The following is a 21,900-nucleotide window of genomic DNA, read 5'->3' as shown; positions in this document are numbered from 1 at the left end:
TATACCTTATCTTAAATATTTATTACATGGACAACAATCCAATTTTATTTGGATTTTTCCTTTTTCCCTGAGGAAATCCAACCTCAACAGCCCTCACATGTTGTCCTAAAATGGTGTAGGTGCTTTTTTTGCTCTAGCTGCCTCAGAAGCTGCCAACGCTACCTTCTGAAGCTACCGAGATGCTTACTACAGCGCAGCATAATCCTGTTGTTTCCTTGTGCATCCTGTAACGTGCTCTGTGCCTTCTCCCTAGTAGCTGGTGCAACACTGACACACAGTCTCAAACTAGAATGCCCTCGTAATAATTGTCTGGCAAGGAAGTTGCCAGCTGATAGAAGGGTCTTTGTGGAAAGCAATCCAGAATGAAACACCAGCTGTACTGACTGAGAGCATGAATGCTGTGCTAAGGTTTACTGCTGTTACTTTGGGCTTTTTCCCCTCCCCTTGTTGGTACTGTTAGCAGTTTGCGAAGAGACTTTTAAGATTAGTTTGAGCCAAGGCAGGTGATATCCATGCCTTTATTTATAAGTGTGCAGTGGTAAACACGCAATTTACGCCTGCATCTGTGCATGTGAAGGAGAAGTCATATAACTTGAAGGTTACTGGGAACTATGAAGGGCAGAGGAGCTGAGCAGAAAGCCAGGCTGTAAAACTAAATACAGGCATTTGCCATGAACCTTAATTCTGGGCTAGAAAGCTGCAGAAATTCAACTAGTTGAGTTCACAGTGGTCTTGACACATACCCAGGCAAGACAAAAACTTTCTAAGCGGTAGCCTCAAATGCCAGGTTTTAAACTTTCACACTTACTTTACCTAAATTCATTCAGAAAGACTCATCTGATGTTGACTCACTAAGTAGAGGTGGTGGGGGCATGGTTGTTAGAAATAATGATACCGGTAACATAGCGGTTCTATGCCAGTTCTGTCACACAGCCTGTCATAAGGTCATTTAGCTGGCACAATTAACTTTTGTGTGTCCATGGTTGTACTATCCACAGGAATTTCAAAGGCAAAATTATCAAATGCATAGGTTTTAGAGGTTTTAAATTAACTCTATAGTTGCCACCTTATCCACTGGCTATTAAAAACAGAACTTTCGTATTAAAGACCAGTCTGAACATGCTGGATGCATGTAGAGGTTTTCAACACTTTCACTACTGTTATTATGTGCATACTGAGCACATTAGTGCCTAAAATCAGAAGTTTCAGCTATTTGAGAACTTTCTCATGAAGACGTTCCCCAGTCTCCCATGTTTAACAAGAGTTCACAATCATTACTTAGCTGTTAAACCAGCACAGATGATTTTGCTCTTTATTCTATGTTATCATATTAACTAATATAAGGACAACTCATTGGAAAGGTTTTTCTCAATAACAAACAAGTCAACACAGAAAATGCCTCTGACTTAATTTCTGAGTCATCCAAACCAAAGCTTATATAAGCCTTAACACTAATAGAAGTCACAGAATATTGAACAACAGTAAAAAACTTCTGCTGAACAAATTGTGCAGTTTCTTGATTTTGTGTCTTTATTCCATTACTTATACACCCATCAGTGGATGGCTAGAAGCTGTTCAGAAGGGATAGGCAAGGAAGTAGAGGCAGTGACGTGGCTCTGTACATTGGGAGTGTTTTGACTGTACAAAACACTTAGATATGGATTATAAGGTTGAGTGCCTATGGGAAAAAGGAAGGAAGATATGCACACCACAGAACAAGACTGCAGTCTAAAATATCTTCAGTAATACACACGTCAGTTCCTTTATTATCTTGTACTAACAAGTTTTCTGATTACAGTAAAGATTAGAAAAGTTGAACTTGTTTCTTTAAACTTCAAGTTTCATTATTTCTTTCCAGGTATCAAAATTCATAGTTTAACTAAAGTGTTTTCACAAACAGTAGAGCTTAAAGGAGATATAAGAGCAAAGGCAGTTGTCTTCACATATACTAAACTCAGTATACGTAGCTTCAACTTAAAAAATCCATAAATAGAACTAGTTCTGAAGAACACTATACACATTAACCTGCAAAAAAACCTCACTACTGAGAGGAATGCATATTGCTGGAAGTATAATACTCACTATAAAACAGCAACTATAAATAAAATTTCAATGGTAGTGTAAGGTACTACCTGATCTCTTAGTTCTCCCTTTCTCGTCAGCTTCCACAGATTCTCACAAAGAAATAACCACAAGAAAGATTTCCTTACACATCAATTTTCTACAGTATGACTTACCAATTTTGCTGCTTTCCCGTAATCAATCCATCGAATGGTGGCAAAGTTTGTTGACTCTGCACAGTTAAATCCATGGTTAAATCCTGCATGGTATCCATATGGGAAAGTGATCATAAATTCTCCTGCCTCTTGTGTAACCTGTAACATTAAAATAAAATTTAAAAAAATCCAAACAAAATAAATAAATTTTAAAAAACCTCAAAGTGATCCACATTACAAAAGCAGTTCTGGTCCTAAAGCAATGCAAACTACATTTGCCTTTACAACTAACTGAAAACATAGAGTTTTTTTTCACCTTGCAGGGAAATGAGATTAATGCAAGCAGAAACAGTACACTTGAGACAACGTTCTTTACTATAAAATACATAGCTGCATGTAATACTTTACAAATTCAGAAAGAACATTCAAAATAGCGAATCTTGAAAGCAGGGGTTCAGTGGTAATAAAATCTAGAAGGGAACTAGAAAAGACACTATGAAGAATGTATCATTCTTACTGGCTGAGAGGAAGCAGACATGTTCTGGATCAAAACACCCCAATTATCATTCCTAAGTACTCATACAAATTAATTGTAGAACTTATTCTGTCCACCACCCTGAAGAAGTTTCTCTAAAGTGGCACCAGAAGTTTTCTTCAAAAGACTGGAGAGAGATCTTATTCTCACCCTTCTCTCCTATACTCACTGATTTCAAAAACTGTGATTCAATGACTTGCGACTGAGAGCCTGACTAGCCTTTTAAGTTTCTTCCTATTCTATTTTATGCAAGAAAGCATAAAATAGAAGAAACTCTAAGGTGATGAGCCTTAGCGGTTTAGGAAAACAATGTTGTTCATCCCAAAGGAACACACTTGGGCAGTGTCTTTAAGTGGAAAGAGGGGGAAGAAGAATTAATGAAAAATGCCATGCACCAGTTCTTAGGTCTTACGGCTGCGGCAGTGTGCTCTCCCCAGTCCAAAGCAATACCCACCAGTGGCAGTCATGATGGCTGCATATGGTTTAAGACGAACTTTGGGAAGATGGATGGCAACACAGTGGCCAGGGGCTGTCTTGTGCAGTGACCCAGACGTCCTGTTGGTATGTGAATATGACTGTAAGTCAACCATCCTCCTCCATAAATAGTGCCCCAGCCCATGGCAGAGGCTGCAGCCAGCATCTCCCCTTGAGTAGGGGCACCTCTCAAGGTTACTCCTCAGGACTGAGAGACTTCTTGCCATGTCAGATACTTGTTAAGAGAACTGGGAGTAAGCATATTGAAACTTTGTCATCTTAGCTAAGTGATGTAAAAGGTTGATAGTGCATGTATAATCCTTTAGACATGAAGAGTTGATCAAGTCTGGTGACAAAGCCTCGATCCAGTCCCTTCTAGACTGCCCTATGAAAAGAAGCTCAGAAAGCAGCAGGGTCCTCTCTGAACCTGTGACTCAAGAGGACGGTCTCCCTGACAGCTCCAGCTGATCCTATCCCCTACACAATAAATACTCAAGTGTACGTGTTCATCAGATCTTGTTAAACCACTGTCACAATGACCACTAAACTCTGTTAACTCCAGCAAGTAAAGTGCAGCACACTCTTTCCACAACAACAGCTGCTACCACCAAGGGGATCCCTTGCATTGGAAATCCTATGGAAAATGTCTCAAGATCAAGCTATTAAAGCACCACTTTAGACATTAAATCAAAACAAATTTTAATCTGCCACTGTCCTTCCCCTCTTCCTCTTTAAGCAAAATTTTAGAGAGCAGAAACACTCTGGCATTACTGGTAAGAAGACTTACAAATAACTAAAGGACAACGGGGATAGAAGATGATTCTTAAAGAAGAAATGCTTGACTACAGTTAAGCTCTAACATTGTCTTGGAGTATAAGCAAGGGTAGTTTCAAAGGACTACTCTGGTCTTTACAAGTGCAACCAAAAGAAAAGTGTGCTAAGGCCACTGGCTCAACAAGAAATTAGAGAAAGCGGATAAAAAAAAGAAAAGCCCCAACTAACCAACCAAAACAAAAAAAAAACTTACCTAAAAGCCACTGCCATGGTAATTATAATTTAGTAGATCCAAAAATAAACCATTTTCCTACTTCCTAGTTTTAAAAGATACATCAGATTTAGAGGGCTTCTTTAAAATGTGTGGTTAACAAATCACAGGTCAAGATATTCTCTTTCAAGAGAGAAATCTCATCTCCCTCTGCTAGAATGGACTGTTGCTCTCCTCTGGACATGGAGAAGAGACAGCACTTCTGTCAGTCACTAATATTCTCTCCACACAGAGACAGCTTTAATCAACTGAAGTCAGACCACCAAAGACAGTATCAAGGACAGGCTAGTCAGAGACTTGAAATGGCACACTGTCTTCTGAACTATCTGATAAGAGTTAATGAATAAAGTAGATTACACAGAAGTGAATAGTCAAAAGAGATTCCCCATGCTCTGTTTGATACACCTTTTTACATGAAACACGCATCAGACAACAGGCCCACTAAAAAGCAAACAGATCCATTTAAATGAAGCAAATAATCTGAGCAATGACTGATGACTATTCAACAAGATGCATTTGCTGATTACATGAAAATAATGAGACTTCAAAGATAAACTTTCATTGTCTGACAATGCTTTGCATAAGCAATACAGTAATAAAAACTGGAAGGACAAACATGACCCTTTTAGGTAAATACACTTATGATTTGAAATCACAAAAAGAAAGGGTTAAATTTTAAACAAACACTAAAATTAAAACTCAAAACTCCAAACGTTTTTCTTATTAATGTCATGTCCTAAATCTCAGCTTTCTGCTGACATAGTTGTCTTACATTCAATTTCTGTTTTTAAAAACTCCTTCAAAATTCTTATCTTACAGATTTACCAATTCCTTGTGTTCTTTTTTGCCCAATCGGAAAATACACAGGGTTAGCAGATATCTATTTCTAATTGTATTATAGGATGAAGGAAAGAGAGAAAAACAAGAAAAATATACTAAGCTAGCATAGCTAAAGAAAAAAATTGCATCTCACATTTTGCACGGGTAAATTTTTTGTGGATTCATATTTAGCACATACAGGCAAATGCACATACAGTTGCACACATTATAGCTGTTATGGTAGCACTCCAACAATCGCCGTGGGAATGGTTAAGAAAGATTATTCTCAACGCTAACAATTCCAAAATTTATCTCAATACACCATCCCACTGCTGACAGTTTAGCAGGTGTTCTATTGCAACAAGCAGCAGTTCAGTTGCCACCTGGTAGGCGTAGGCTGACTTATCAGCATTCAGCACATTTTCACTTCTATCACTTTGAGCCATGAGAGATCACAGCCTGGTTCTCTCTATTCACTTTCTCACTGAATCCCATTAATTACAATTACACTTGGGTACAGGCTGCTTCCTCCAAAGACTAGGTGACAGAACCAAACTTTAACTGTTTATAGCATATTTTTTTTTAATTATAATATAGGAATAATCAAGACACCAAAATACAAAAAGTCAAACTCCCCTACCCCACCTCAAATATGTGGTACTGAAAATAGGCACACTACTTTAAACACCAACCTTGAAAATTATACTGTTCAGAGTAATGTTCTGTAAATCCAAAACTATAAATCTCGTTATAAAACCTTCCAGCTTGGAAAGTTTCGCCTAACAGTTTATGATAAAGCACAAGGTTATGAAGGGAATCAGTATTTACCCGTATATTACAAAAACTGAACTCAGCAACTATATTTCCATATGATAAAAACAAACTACTTATTTTGTGACTAATTTATTCAAAAAAAGCTTGCTTTCCAAGGCAGGTAGTATCATTCCAAATGCCTACATTTCTTCAATTTCACACTTAGGTTGACTAAAGCATGAAAAGTGAAGTGATATTCCAAAAAGGCATACATCAAATCAGTGGCTTCCTCCCACCTGTGTTGCCAACAGGGTTGTAACATAGAGGTGTTCTGGTTCTTGCTGAGCATGTCTGACACAGCATCAAGGCCTCTTCTGCTCCCTACATCGCCCTGCCAGCAAGGAGGCTGGGGGTGCACAAGCAGTTGGGAGGGGACACAACTGGGACAGCTGACCCCATGGCATCGTGCTCAGTATATAAAGCCATGATAAAAAGATGCCACAGGGATTGTTTGGAGTGATGACATTTGTCTTCCCAAGTCACTGTTACATGTGACGGGGGCCCTGCTGTCCTGGGCATGGCTGAACACCTGCCTGCCCACAGGAAGAAGTGAATTAATTCCTTGTTTTGCTTTGCTTGTGTGTGTGGCTTTTGCTTTCCCTATTAAACTGTCTTTATCTCAACCCACAAGTTTTCCAGCTTTACCCTTCCAATTCTCTCCCCAATCCCAACAAAAGGGAGAGATCAGGCACCTCTGTGGTGTTTAGCTGGGCAATAATATGCATGAAAATATTCACTTAAATGTTATTACTATGGGTTAAGTTTCATACCATTAAAAAAATATCAGCTACACCAGACAGAAAGCACTGCATTATCCTATATTCTAGGCTGGGGAACATGTTAAACTAAGTTTGTATACACATGTCCACATGGTATCAATATATAAACAACACATACACTAGAACAGAAACCACAATAATAAGTAAGGTGTGTGGCAAGGGCAGTTTACAGGACTATACTGTAGTGGGAAAAGACTGAGAAAAAGTGTATATTGCCTGGTTCTTCCAAACAACTTAAAATAATCTGCACAGTGAGAAACGAAAAATCATAGTCCTTTAATGATCAAAAGGCTTTTAAAACTCAGTATTAACACAAACAGATGTTCAGGCAGGGGACCTTCTGAATCAAGTTCTAGTCCTCTAAGTAAGCTTACAAAACTCCAAAATTTAGAACTTTTGAATTTGTAAAGCATTCAGTGTATAAAATAAGTACACGTCAAAAAGAAAGCAATGCATTGAAAATGTTTTATTAGCTGGCACCTATAAGAAGTTCAAAGTGGAAAACAATACAAGAAAAATCTTGTAAAAAGGAAAAAAAAATTGAATACTTCAGACGTTTTTAAAAGCAGCTATGTATAAAATTCATCCAAAAAGAAGAAAGTCAGTTATTCTTCCCACTTCCTGTTTGTATAATGTTCTTATCAAACATTTACTGTATCGTGACCTAGCACTTAAAAATAATCATTCTTTCATTTTCTATTATGTTACAGCTTTTAAAATATATTTTAAATTAAATAACAATTATTTTGGCTTTATCCCACCCTAAATCCTTCAGACCATACTATTGATAAAGTTACATTTAAATTGAAAGCATGGAAATAAATTAAGAAATTTTGGTAATGTCTTGGAAAAAAAAATCACAGAAACTTTTACAATAAAGACTGTGATGGCTACAAGAGTTTAACGCTAGAAAATTCCAAGCTAAGCTATATAAAAGTTATAATACATCTTTTCATGCAGTCACTGCCTAAAAAAAAATATTTTTACCCCACCTTTACTATAACAATCTTTATAATGAACACTAACTCAATACAGGAAAGCAGAGTTTAAAAAAAAGCACTAATGTACCTTGCCAAAAGGAATTCCATAATTTTTCAATATTGATGGAGAAATCAGAGTTATCTTGTGGCGAAGAAAAGCATCACATCCTTGAGAGCTGCTTGGGAAGAAACCTAATAAGGCAAGATAAGCAAAATTATGTATCTTTTCCTTAAAACAAGTAGGAAATTCTTGTAATATTTTACAATACTTAATACTGTTTAAACTTGCTTTATAATTTTTTATCATGTCATTCCTAGGTTCTGAGAGATTTGTAAAAATCAGATGCACCTCCTAAGTTTTTCAACTGCTTTTCAGGGGGAGAGGTTACAGGAGTTTGTGTTTTCTTTGTTTGTTGAGAAGTGAAATAATTTAAAATAAATTTGAACCTGTAAATTTAGGCATATTTTCTTACCCTTTAGAGAAATATATTATTGTCAGAGGCTTTTTTTTATAGTATGTTCATTCTGGACACATGGCAATCAACTACAGTAATAAATCCAGAAGGATTCCACAAGCTCTAGGTTTACCTAGCACTTACAAACCATCTACACAGTAAACCAATACAACTTTCTAACTAGTTATTTGTACAATTTGTTGTATCCATCTTGCATAAATATTATTAATCATTCACAGAAGCAGTTTAATTCTTGGAGCAACACACTCACTACTCAATTATAAATTAAAAAAAAAAAAATCACTTTCAATCAACCATCTTGAGGAAAAAAAAACTAACAAGAATTTCCCATAATATATAGCCTTCTCTGTAATGTTAAATTTCTTCACTCTGGCGAGTCTTATATATATATGTCCCTTAACAACCCTAAAAGTTTACAACAATTTCACATTATAGTTGCTATATTCTTTGTACATTCAATTCTAGCACACTCACCAGTACCAGAGGAAAATTCTTTTTCTGATTGCTCAGAAATAAGGTTAAGCAGCATTAAGCCTCAAAGGTGTAATGTGGACTTCTGCTGATCCATGTACTAGGAAGTCTGCTAAGCTGCCGAGATCAAATTTTATTCAAATTCATCCTTTTATTTTTATTCACCACCAACAGGCATAGAATTCTTTACACTCTTCTGAAACTGTAAATAATGTTCTAAGGTTCAAAAGTACAACTTGATAGGTACTGTTTTATCATGTATGTTTGGCTTCACTGACTAAAAGACAATTAAAAGAAGCTAGCCCACAATTTCCAATAAAGAAATTTGGGCACAATTAATGCCTATAACATAACACTAGCAATCATAACTTAGAATCTACAGTTTATGAGATTCAAGAAATCTCAGTCCTGAGCAACATAATAAAAGAAATATACTGGAACTTACAGTGAAAAACGTGATTGAAAGTGATACTTGAGACTTGAGGAAAGAGCTAGTATGAAAGGTAGAAAAAAGCTGAATTTCTAAAAGCAGGGAAAGTTTGACTGAATTTTCCTTGAGAAAACAAATTTTGTACCAAATTCTGATACTGAAATATGTTCAATTAGCTTGATAAAAAGCAAATGATGGGCTGACATCCAAAACTTATGTTGTACCACTACAACCCCAAGAGATCAGAAATAGTTGTGACAAGTCCAACCAGAAGGCAAGCTTGTTGCTGAATTCCAAGGAAGCTGCAAATAACACAGAACAGCAGAACACAACCTGTTCAAAATCCATTACAAGAAATTTACAGGAGAACACTTGCTGTGGTTACAGAGCCCTTGCAGTGAAATCAAAAGTGCAGCCTACGCATTCTGTACCACTATAAAATATCTTTTGACTTGCCAAAGTCTGCACTTACACACACAAATTTTTCAGACTCATTCACCTCATTTTCTCAAAAGCACTCCCCCTCTATGAACAAGGAAAGAAAGGAAGGTAGTATTTCCTCCTTACAAGACTCTGTTTATCAGAAGGTCTTTTGTTCTGCCAGGCTAAATGTAAGGTCACAGAAGCTTTTCTTTCAGAAAAGAAAATAAATCCCTGTGGGAGAACTGCTGAACAAATGTAAAAAAATACCTAAAAGCACGTTGAATAGAGGACTCGCTTTAGAAATATTACAAGACTCTTACAAAAACATTAAATGCAACCCAATTCAAGATATGCCTGCAACACCCAGAATCATTCTCAAATACCAAGCTGATGTTAAAACTACAAATTTACAGAATTACCATTTAATCCTGCATGTTTAGTGAAATCCCACATAAAAAAAAAAAACGAAATCTATCTAGAATGTAACTACCATTCAAATTCTGTAATACATTCATGCTTTTAAGAGACACATGAAATCTTAATTTAATCCATTAACACTAACCATTAACTCTAAATTAGTTCTACAAGAGCAAGTATTTTGTAGGAGTTGGCATGCAATCCCATTTTCTTGGATGGTCTCTTGAGACATGGCACACGTGTATAATATTCATCTTCTTGGAAATAATTACACAGAAACAAGATGAGAATTCAAAATAATTACTTCATATGAGCCAATGAGCAATAATCGAAGATCAAGGTAAAACTGAATTAGGCTGCTCATTTATGCCCATTAGATAAAGACCATCAAATTGAAAATTCTCTAATCCATGATTTACAGAAACACTGACATTCTCAACACCTAGAGCAGAATTAGAACAGTCTACAAGGTAAGTATGTGATTCAACACTTGGTGGCCAAACATTTGGGCATGAACACATAAAATACAGGAAGTGTACATTTATCCACCAAAGCCAAGGTCCCTCTCTGGCTTTTTAAAATCCTTATCTAATTCTCACAAGCAACAATAGCACAGAATATGTGAAAACACAGGCTTCAGAATGTGCTAACAATCAAAACCATGCCCTTAGAAGACTCTTTATACATGTTCTGACAGATAACATAGCCCAAAATGTCCAATCTTACCTATGCTATTTGTACTAACAAAATTAAACTAATTCTTTAGTTACAACAGTATCGCTGGGCTGGTGAAGATACATCCTTTGTCAATGCTATTCCACCTCAATATGACATTTCCATACCATTTCTGGTTTTATAACCCACACATATTCTAGCCAGAAGTCAAAGCCTGCAGGCACTCAGCAGGTTCCTAGCTGTGGATCCTTGTAGGTTCCTTCCAACTCAGAATACTCTGTGATTCTGTGACTGAGAACTCAAACACACAGGGTAGTGCTGCACTGGGAGTCTTTAAAGCGTACATTAAATGGTTCAGGGATAAAGAACATATTTTAAGAAATAAGTTCAAATCTATAAATTATTGAGGGACAGTGGGCATTGCTACCTGGAAGGCTCATCTTTCCCTTCCACCCTGAGAGCATCCTTACTATAGATCACATGCAACTCATATCAGACAACCACATCAGTATCATACCTTCACTCAGGCAAACTGAAGTGGATTGGGTTCCACTCCCTGATTGACTGGCATTTTCAAGATACTTGGAATGATTATCTGTGGTACTAAGAATGTGTCCATAATATCTTCAATTAAACTATTCAGCTAAAATCATAAAAGGACAAATTACAACACTATTCCCAAAAGAGTAATTATATAACTCCATTAGACTGAATAGGTTGATTTGCTACATATTACCTTCTATGATCAAGGATATCACAATTTGGCTAATAATAAAGTCATTATTTAAGCACGCATCCAAAATATCATATTCTTAGGGAACTTTCAAATCAAATTCTGACCAGTCAATGAATGAGGCTACACTTTCTGTAGATTTTCTAACTTCCATACTCAACACTTCACCTGAAATTTTACAGTAAAAGTGCTGCATTCATAGTTTATTACTATTTAAAATTTTAAAAATGAAAATATAAAACTTATAACAAAAGAAAAAGAACACCCTAAATTGCAAATATCTTTACTGAAATTTAATGTTAATGAAATTAAAAGTAAACCAAATTAACGCGAAGTTATCATTTTTTTTATTTATGTAGATACTATTTAAAGGACCTAGAATAATACAAAATATTAATCATAATTCACAGGTCAGTATTCTTGAAAACAGGCAGAGATGAAAGAATTATTGAGTTTTCTAGTAATTGTCTTCTTAGATTTTACTTTGGTAGGTATACATACAAATTTTATATGATTTATTTAAATTACGTTGCAGTGATTTAAACTAATTTGATTTAACTTTCTATGTTGAACATAAAAGAAATTAGGAGGGTAAGTCTGCATGACAACAATCGTCACGAAGAAACAACGGCAATTCGTATGCTATACAAAGCACAAAGTACAAAACCCACAAAAAAGCGGCTTTCAACTGCTAGGAAATATGACTGTCAGTATGCCCAGATGAATACATTCAATGAATACATTTATTATCTCTTAAATGCAACTTTCCTAAGTGGACTTATATCATTGAGAAAAAGTTCAATTCTTCAGCTGCTCAAGTTTTCAAGACCCTTAGAAGTTATGCAAGTTCTGCTTCAAATATCATTTCAACAATTATTTGTATTTATTTTCAGACCTAACAGGAAATGACTTCTGCATGAAATGAAGTCATTAATAATACCATACAAAGCTCTTTATAACAGCCCTATATACTTACTATATTAATCTTTACTTTAGTTTCTTCTTTAACATAACTGAACACCACAGATAGATGTCATCTCTTTTCTAAAACAGTTTTCTGCACTCAAATGATCTATTAAAAGATCTTCGAAATCCGTCAAACTGTCATTTTTCATTTGGCACTCTGCTTCTATTCTCTTTATTTTCTAACCCATTTTGTGAAACAAAAAGTCCTTAAGAATACCATAGTATTCCAGATTAACATAAGATGAAAGTATAAAAATTGCAGCTAACAGCTCACTTGAGATTTTTATTACATTTATGTCTACATAAAATTGAAAAAAAATCCACATAAATGAGAAAGCAGCTGAAGGGCAAAATCAAACTGTTGTCTTTATTAGATGCAAGTCTAATGTCTTTCAGATAAAGCATTTGTAGGCACCACAGTCAATCAAGATTTCAATGGAAAGCAAAAATGAAAGCATTCAGGCACAAAAGGCATGTGTGGTAATTGTGATGTTCAGACAAGATAATGGAAAATATTCTAGCCTTCCTTTAATTTCATGTATCAACTTCTGCCTTGACTTAGACAACCTGTCACATTTAATGTATTATTTTATTATTTTAATTATTTAGGAACATTTGATTAATTCAGTAGGTATCTGGTCATCAGATGTAACCTTGAAAAAATTAGGGTTTTTTCCTTCAAATGTTGCACTCATGCAAAAATATGATTAAAAATATTTTCAATTTTCATGTCATTAAGTATGAAGGTGTCATTTACACTATGTTTTAATAATGTTTGCTCTTAAGTGACTTGCAGCCACACAGCTTATTTTTTATTTTCATCTTTGTAAGATACCTTACTATAAAATTTAGGCTGTATTTTAGGAGGCAGCAGCCACAAAGCAGATCACAGAGGTCTTAACTGCTACAGCATGGAAATAATAAGAAATGGTCCCTCATCTTTACTGTAAAATACTACACCATCATCTTCTATATTCCATTCTCAGCTATTAGCTGGACACAAATTATCATGAAAACAATCTACTCACAGAAAAATACCCCAGAGGACATTAAAACTGAATGCTAAACACTTAGTTTCATGGCCAACCCTCTTTAACATTTCCTAATTCATCTATCTTACACTGCTGTTACAAAAAAAATCTCTGTATGAGTATGTAGTTTTCCTACGTAAATCCAGTTTCAGTCACTGAGCATAATAGAATAAACACTATTTTAAATTTTATCATCACTTTTCAGTATCTGATTCTATGGTTTAGTTGCTATTTACTATTTGAAACACAGCTATGAAGCAAAAATAGGTGAGATTGAAGTGCTAAATCCCATTCAGCTTATTGTGCAATTCTGACTCTAGCATTTGGAGATTAAGACATGATATTGTTCCCCCAATATAACCTATTGGCTTCTGAAAAACAGTTGGTTTCGAGATTTCCATTTCTCCCCATGCTTTATGTTCCTTTCCTATTATTTTTGTAGGCCACTACTGAGCACCTTCAGGCCAGTTTTCTAACATGATGCTTTCTTTTTCCATGAAGCAAGACATGTATCTCCACAAGTTACCTAATCCTGAATTTGTATGGGTTAATCCAATATCTAGGGAAATAAAGGTATTTCAAAGAGAAATTTAGAGTTTCTTTAGCCTGCAACAATCAATGCCATGCCTCAATGCCACTTCATTTTTAGAAATGAGTGAACAAGCACTGCTGTAACTGCCTATCGTCTTCCCTCACTTTGAAAATAAAACGAAATTCAATACATGTTCACAGATTTCACAGAATATTCAGAGTTGGAAGGGACCCATAAGGATCATAGAGTCCAACTCATAAGTGAATGGCCAATACAGGGATCAAACCCAAAACCCTGGTGTTATTACCACCATGGTCTAACCAACGGAGCTAATCTCAGTGTTATTACAGGACTTTTAAACTTGAATGGTTTTAAAACACTGTATAGCTACAATCAAGCAATATGAAATCCACAATAAACACCAGAGGAACATTTGACATCAAATAAAAAGACTATCTACCCAAAGATCTTGCTCCCATTAAATATTAAATGTATATGTACAGAGAAGTGTTTACATACAGCATGAAAAGTTTGCTTTCTCTAACTAATCTAGTACCAACTAGATGCTGCTCCAAACCTTACAAAGCTAGCAGCAGTTCCTATGCTCCTCTAACAGATATAGGTGCTAGCGTTGTTTAAACTGCACCAGAAGCCATGCAAAATTTTAGAATTCACCACATACAGTGAGGAATGAATGCTGTGGAAAAAAAAATCTCCTTGCATCTGCTTTGAGCCTGCTAAGGCTCTTCATTTTTCACCAGCCCTAATGCCTCTGTCTTAAACTTTCCCAATTCTCTACTCTACTTACTCTTTTATAATTTCTTCTAAATCTTAATTATCGAATCATCCTATCATAAGTCAGCAACCATTGCCCAGTCTACATGTTTCGATTTGTTTACCAGGGAAAACCAAAAGCTTCAAGTTAAGTGTATAAGGAGTTCTATACTTTGCAAATTGGAAAAAGAATCTGGAAAGCAACGGACAACTTTTTCAAATGGAACTACAGCAAAATTTAGGAATAGGAAATAGTTGAAATCTGTTTTCTTGAGACATGCTTTTAAGACTGCAAATTCACAGGTCTTGACATTCACATCTCTAACTGCCTTTCTACTGTTCTCAGCAATAGTTCTAAAACAGCTCAGAAAAACACTCATGCACCTATATACCAAAAAAAAAAAAAATGAAAACAAAAATGTACAAAAATTTGCAGAATTAGGTCCTGATACACAATATCTATTGGGAACTTGCAATAGCATTCTTTACATATTATGGTTAATAGCAAGCTATATAACACAGGCTCCCAGGCAAAGAAACATCTCTAATTATTCCCATGTTCATAAGTTGCTCTCTTATTCTAGAAACAAAAATAGAGGTGTACTATTGAAAGTAAACCAAAACTACTGTGTGAAAATTTTCCTATAGACTCTTGACTTTTTTCCTTTAAAACTCAACCTTACAACAAGAGCCCTACTCCTTGTTCAAAAACGTTCCCAACACCTCTGGAAGGCAAAAGCCAGTACATGCTTTAGCTTAAGTGGATTGATATGCTTGTTCACTGGTCAGAAAGCTGGTAAAAAGTGAGATTTACTGTTTGTACATTTTGTGGGCTTCCCCCTTTGCAGAGGTACTAACTAAGACTCCATCCTCTAACCAGTCATTAACTTTGATAAACCTTCTGGAGACTTGTCTGTCTTCAAATTTGGATATATCAAATTTGTATAAGAAATTACGATACAAAAAGTTACTAAAGAAAAGAAGCTACAACAAGAAAGAGCAAGGGCACAGAGGAGACAAAGATAGTAGCAATTAAAATCTAATGAACAACAAAATACTAAGCCTCATTTTCATAAGTTTCACCAAGCTAAAGGTGCCAGTACAAAATAAAGTTCTAAGGGAAGAAGATAAAAAAATCCACTATTTTATTTCTAACGAATTCCTCAGAGCACTACACAGTGTTCCCTGTTTGCAATAATACTGTAGACAGATAAAAAGTCACACAACATTAAGTAATAACACAGAGTAGGTGAGTCAAGGACAATGTTTTTCACTTTGCTGGATGTTTGTCCTTCAAACATCTTACATATGGAAATACTGAAATTACTACCTTGAGCCAGTCTTTCAAGCCGTTTCCCATGCTCTGGAGGAATAGCATACCTAAAATTCACATAAAGAAAGGATGAAATGCTTAAAGACATAATTACCACAAAAGCCATCACTCATGTATGATAAATATCTAAAAATATAGAAGCCAAAAAGATTAAAGACAGAAAAACTGTACATAAAAAAAATATATCAATATCTAAGTTAAAAATACAGAGGTTGGGTTTTGGGGTTTGGTTTTGAGAAAAATATTAGCTTATTTCTATTTTAAATATTATATTATGTAGTTCAAAAATGTTATAGTCACTACTTAAAGTCATGTACATTGACAATATTTCATATTATTAAACCACTCCAGTTAAAAAAGATACATATACCCTAATTTTTCAAATGAAACAAAACCACATAAAATAAGTCTAATTTATACTAGTTTAATTGCTTTGAATTTTAATATGCTTCAAAAGACACAAGGATTCAACAGAAAAATATGATCATTAAACATCTCTACATTTTCCTATAGCCAGTGCTGTGGAATAAAAGGGTTACTTGCCCATGTAGAATCATTACAATAGGAGTTCGAGATTATTAAAGAAATACACTTTAAAGAACTATATATATCTTAGAATCCCTCTGTTCTTACAATAAATTAATTTTTAAAAAATTCCATATGCTATCTGCAACAACACAGTAACGATACAAAACAACTGGAATAAACCTCATGTTATTTTTCATGTTTACTGAAGCCAAAAAATAGAAAACTATTGAAAAGCTGTTTCCTTTCTGCTTTTCTTTATTATTAACATATTTACTGCACTTCCTAGACATACGGTATGTTTTAGTGGAATTTATTATTGACTTTAACTACTTTAATATATGATATAATAGGCTTTTGTTTTAGTGCAATAGCATTAGATTGATTCTTTTCTATAAAAAAATATGGTTTAGAAAAGAAGAAAATGTATATTCAGCTGTACGACATAGTCCAAATCCACACTGTTAAACTAAGTAAACAGTTTTTTTCTGATTACACTCTGAACTCGTTTCATTCATCTCCCCTAACAACTCCCTCAGAAAAACAAGTGAATGACCTAGGGCCCTGATTTCACACAAGAAATAAACAACCCCCTACTTCAACCTCTGTTTTGCATACATAAGGCAATTTTACAATTTTATGCCATTACAACTGAAAGAGCTGCATGGAAGGAAAACCACTACAGAAGTCAGTGTTCTGTAAGCTGATCCATAGCAAAACACATGCCTACTGGAAACCCACTTCACATAGTATTAGAAACTCTCAGTTTGACTATGCTCAATGTTTGCAGTTTTAATCAGAACTTCACTGTCTTCGAAAAATGCATTTTGTTTCTCTCCATTTGTACTTCTAAAGTGCTCATGACTGTTCTCCAGCCTGTATTACACACATATCAGTGTATCCATACTAATCTGAATTATATGTTTGCCATCTTTCACACTCCAGCAGAGAAAAATCGTATGTACAGAATTATATACTGTAGTGTATGTCATTAAATACATAACACCATAAAGTAAAAAACATGAACAGATAGTGTTTATGTCTAAAAAAAATTCAGAACTGGATGCTGTGCTTTGCTTTGCTTTACTTGACTCTAATTGGATTGATATTCTTCCTAAAAAGTTTCTCCTGCAAAAGTACGTGTTACTACAACTTAGTGATAATATGCAGCCACATGCCTCCATTTGTACACATAAGCATATAAGTACTTGTCAATATTACAAAAATGCAAAACTGAATAACTGAGCTCTCAAAAATGCTCTTGGAAAAATAAGATGGGACATGATTTAACTGGAGTACTGCTATGTATTTAGATAATCTACAGTTACAAAGCAATACAATACATTCAATGCAAGTTGGTGTTTCTCACAGTCTTCATCTGAGGTCTGCGGTAACATCTACTCCTCAATCCTTTACCTCTTCCCACTGTTGCTATTGCTTGTTGCTCATAGCTAAGACAAGGACTAATGAATGGTGACAGACCACCTTTGTACTACCAGACATGAGGAGTCCCAATGTCACACTTGAGACACTTTGGGATTGGTTCCTAACACAATTTATTAGAAAACTGAGTGACATGACTCTTACTGGATTCTTGGTCTACTGTACATTAAACAAAAAGCTCCCAAACTCAGATGACCAGGTCAGAGGGAAAAAGTATTCACATTCACTCTTAGTCTCAATAGCTAGCTTTTATGAGAATTTGAGCAGTTAAAAGCTTATAGAAAAATATTTTTTGTCATCTTGTGTCCAGCTCTCTTTTAGCTACATTACCATTTGTTTGACTTCTCAATCTTAAGGCCAAGCCCAGTCCACTTTAAAGCAAATGTAATGGACATTAAAAGGTAAATCACTTAAGAGGCAAAAAGAGTTTTTCTTGGGTAACAAGCAAAGAAACAGACAAAAAGGCAAGAAAAGACAAAAAAGGAAATGTTGATCCTAACTATAATTTTATTAGTTCAGGAAGACATACTTGTTAAATAGTATGAAAAGATAGAAGCTGAAGAGTTGCTGTTCATTGCTAGTCATACTACAAGGACAGAAAAAATATGGTACATATATTTGTCGAGTATCGTTCAAAAAGATCTTCTGAAATACATATCAGTTCAGTAAATCAAGGCTACTGGTGACAAGATAACTACAAATAAGAAATAAATATTAAATCTAAGCCATTAACTTGTAATTGTTAAACATTTACGTATACGTTTTCAAGATTAATGTTTCTACATTATTTCTCCGTATGTTTTAAATAACCACACCAGAAACAACAAATCATTGCTTTACTGTGCAAAAAAATCAGCAACCAGAAACTCAATGAGAAACAATTTGGGTTCTGTTTTTCCTAAGCCACATGCACATACAGATAATAATTAACAGCATCAGCCACAAGCAAATTTAGCATTACGTTAAATACTTAACCAAACTGCTTCACTGAAGTCCATGTTATATATTGACAGGGTAATACTATCTGATTTTTCCTGCACATTCGTATTTTTTTTCCACAGGGGATAAACAAAACAAACAAAACCTCTCTTTTTCTTCTAATCCCTGAGCAAAGTTCCTCCTTTTTATGGAGAACAGCAACTATAAAATGATTGCTCAGTTTCAAGCACAATAACCCTTTCAGGCTGCTGACAAATCACCATACTGTTTGATTATAGCTGCCTTTTCACAATCAGAATCATTTGACTACTGTCATCTCTGTGACCCATAGTATTCTTATTTCTAACTTTTATGACAATTTCTAGCAAGAAGTGTGACTAATCCTCACCTCTTCCACTTTGAGCATAAATGTCCCACCACCTCCCAGGGAAGTTTTATATATTATTCCTATTTCTCTCACTAAAGGTTTGGACTTTTCTGTAATTTTCTGAGTTTGTTTTGTTTCCCAGACATAGAACCTAACTAGGAAACATGCCAATTCTGTCAACGGTGTGCATAACTTGTGCTGAGTTTTTAATCACCTGTCCAGATTTTAACTAGTTTTTGTCAGCTGCTGATCACACTAAAAGTCCTGTTAATTCTACCCAGAAGACCCTGGAAGGACCTAGCTGAGTCTCTTTAAATCCATTTACTTTAGTGCCATATCTGTTCTCAATTTCTACAATGTTAGCATCAGTCTGAGTATGCTTTTCTTTCTTCACCATTTTTGTCTGTAATTTTGTGTATTACTAATATCAGAAGACCACCCATTTCTATCCCATCATACTGAAAACACCATTTCTATCTCTTCTGCTACTGGGATGCAAAATCTGAAACAAAATCATGTTTTAAAGACTCCCACACCCCCTACCATGTAACTAACTATCTTTCCCGATTTTTCCACTTCATGAAATGATGTTGGTACACATTCAACATTGGCAAATCCATAAAAGCAGATCAGTCATGGCAATCAAGAGGTGTGAGTAATGTTGCTCATGGTATAAATTCTAGGCAACCTGGAGATCAGGATTTCTCACCATCCAATACCCACTGAAATCATGAAGAGAATTCCTGAACCTAAATCCCTTCTTTATTCTGAATGTCACCACAGAACCATTTCCTCTTACAACCTAAATAAATTGTGAAGTACAGTCTCACTCTCCTAATCCATCTAATTTTGGCTATCTAAGCATTCTCTCTTCAACAATCTGGTCTCTTTTTCTTGACATCATCACAAAGATGGAATCATCTTCTCTTTCTGTAGTGTATATTCTCATTTACTTTATGACTGACCAGCCCTGCAAGGCATTTTGTGATTTATGAAATACCTTATTAAACAGGAGGGGTTTTTAACATAACACATTGTGCCTTGTCATTTCCAGTCTTTTGAAAAGCTAGAGTGAAGACCAGATGGAATGTCACAGAAAACATAAAAACCGATACATAAATTATTATTTATTATAATATTATTATTACATACTGCAAATTCATACTGTGCCCCTCTCAATGGTAAGTAAAAAACTCTGGTTCTTCATGCAGAAAAGAGTTCAGGCCTCCACCCTCAGATATAAAAGGTGGAAAAAATGAGAACAATTTTTTTAAAATATTACTTTCTAAAGTAAAATACTATATTCTCTACACATCTTTACTCTTCTTTAAAATTTTTAAAAAAATAAGTTAGTCCAATTATTACTATATTTGAAATACCCACAGTACCGTGAAAATAACTATTTTGTGCCTGCTTAAGAAATACTTCCACATATTCATTATTAATACTCTTCAAGAAGATTTACGTCATTTTAGCACTTAAAAAAATTTAGCATCACTGTTTTTCGTGAGGTAATTGGCACAAAGAGTATAAGCCTTGCTTTCAGATACTTAATAAACCCAGAATTACTTTTTTAAAAATATTTTTTATTCAGTTTTTTTTTAATTTAAAAATTTATAATGTAAATTGAAGCATTATCTGTATTTTAGCCAAGGATATTGTACATATACTAATAGTCTAACATTTGAACTACTAACAAAATTCTGCTCTATGCTAGGCACGAATTTTCAAGAGGAGTTGAATAGTTTAACATTACAAAATTCCTCAAATTAGTACACGAAACAAAACTAAATTCTCTTTAGTCAGGGCCTATACCCCCACAACAATAATTCCAAAAGAAGAAAATATTTAACAACAAATGCCAGAATGAAGACATTTTTAATACTAATAAGCAGTTCACAGATACCATTACATAATACATCATATCAAAAAATAACTGAATTAATAAAGTAGATCATCGATCACACCAACAGTTCACCTTCCTACTAAGACCTTTTCTAAGAAACTGTGATGTAAAATGAGGTACCATCTTCAAGATTTTTCAACTCAGAAAAAAAAATGCAAAAGGAAAATTGCAGTAAAAATTCTGCCTAATGGCAATTTCAATTGTCTCTATTCTACTTTCCAGCGAATCTTTCCTCACCCTATGTCACTCTCTTCTACCCTCATATTAATCTGTTTCAGAGCTTCTGAATTCTTTTCCCTCCTTCAATTTCCTCTCTGTAGCACTATTTTGCAAGTTAAAGAATCTATAAAACATATGTATTACACAAATATATACATAAACACATAAACAGCCCTAGTCCTGATTTTGCAAGTGTTTCTCAGACATGCTTTTCCCCCATGTTTCATATGAGGCAGTCAATAAAGGAATCAGTATACATAATATAAAACTACAGATTTCTTTGCATACCTCTTGGAAGTGCAGAGTATAAGTAATGAAAGTTAATCTATACCTAAACACTGGAGAAAGCTTCAATTCCATAAAGACTGCCATAGCAGTTAGATTTAGCTGCTACCCACAAGTTCTCTTTGTGGCTCTCAGACAGAAGTGGTTGTCCTTTCACAATTCAGAGAAAGTACACTGCATATTAATTTTCCATAACACCAGTATGGCTGTCTTGAAGAACAGCACGTACACCCACTAAAACTAGAAAATATGTATTACTGTACATGTCATCTTATTTGGTTTTACTAAGCATGC

At 34.8% G+C, this 21,900-nt stretch overlaps 1 protein-coding gene across 5 annotated transcripts in view; it reads right to left on the bottom strand.

Moving 5' to 3' along the window:
• KDM4C (lysine demethylase 4C) overlaps positions 1-21,900 on the bottom strand; it is a 256,405-nt gene that overhangs the window by 198,459 nt on the left and 36,046 nt on the right. For 4 of the 5 annotated variants that reach the window (XM_064641939.1, XM_064641938.1, XM_064641940.1 and 1 more), the window contains exons 7-9: positions 15,920-15,969; positions 7,750-7,853; positions 2,238-2,375 (exon numbers count right to left, since the gene is read on the bottom strand). In XM_064641939.1, coding sequence (XP_064498009.1) covers positions 2,238-2,375; positions 7,750-7,853; positions 15,920-15,969 — 292 coding nt within the window. Of the gene's footprint in view, positions 1-2,237; positions 2,376-7,749; positions 7,854-15,919; positions 15,970-21,900 lie in introns of those variants that run through there. The other variant, XM_064641941.1, reaches the window with a different exon arrangement.

Source organism: Pseudopipra pipra, chromosome Z (genome assembly GCF_036250125.1).
Source record: "Pseudopipra pipra isolate bDixPip1 chromosome Z, bDixPip1.hap1, whole genome shotgun sequence".
Lineage (NCBI taxonomy): Eukaryota > Metazoa > Chordata > Aves > Passeriformes > Pipridae > Pseudopipra > Pseudopipra pipra.
This window is presented reverse-complemented; position numbering and strand designations above follow the sequence as displayed.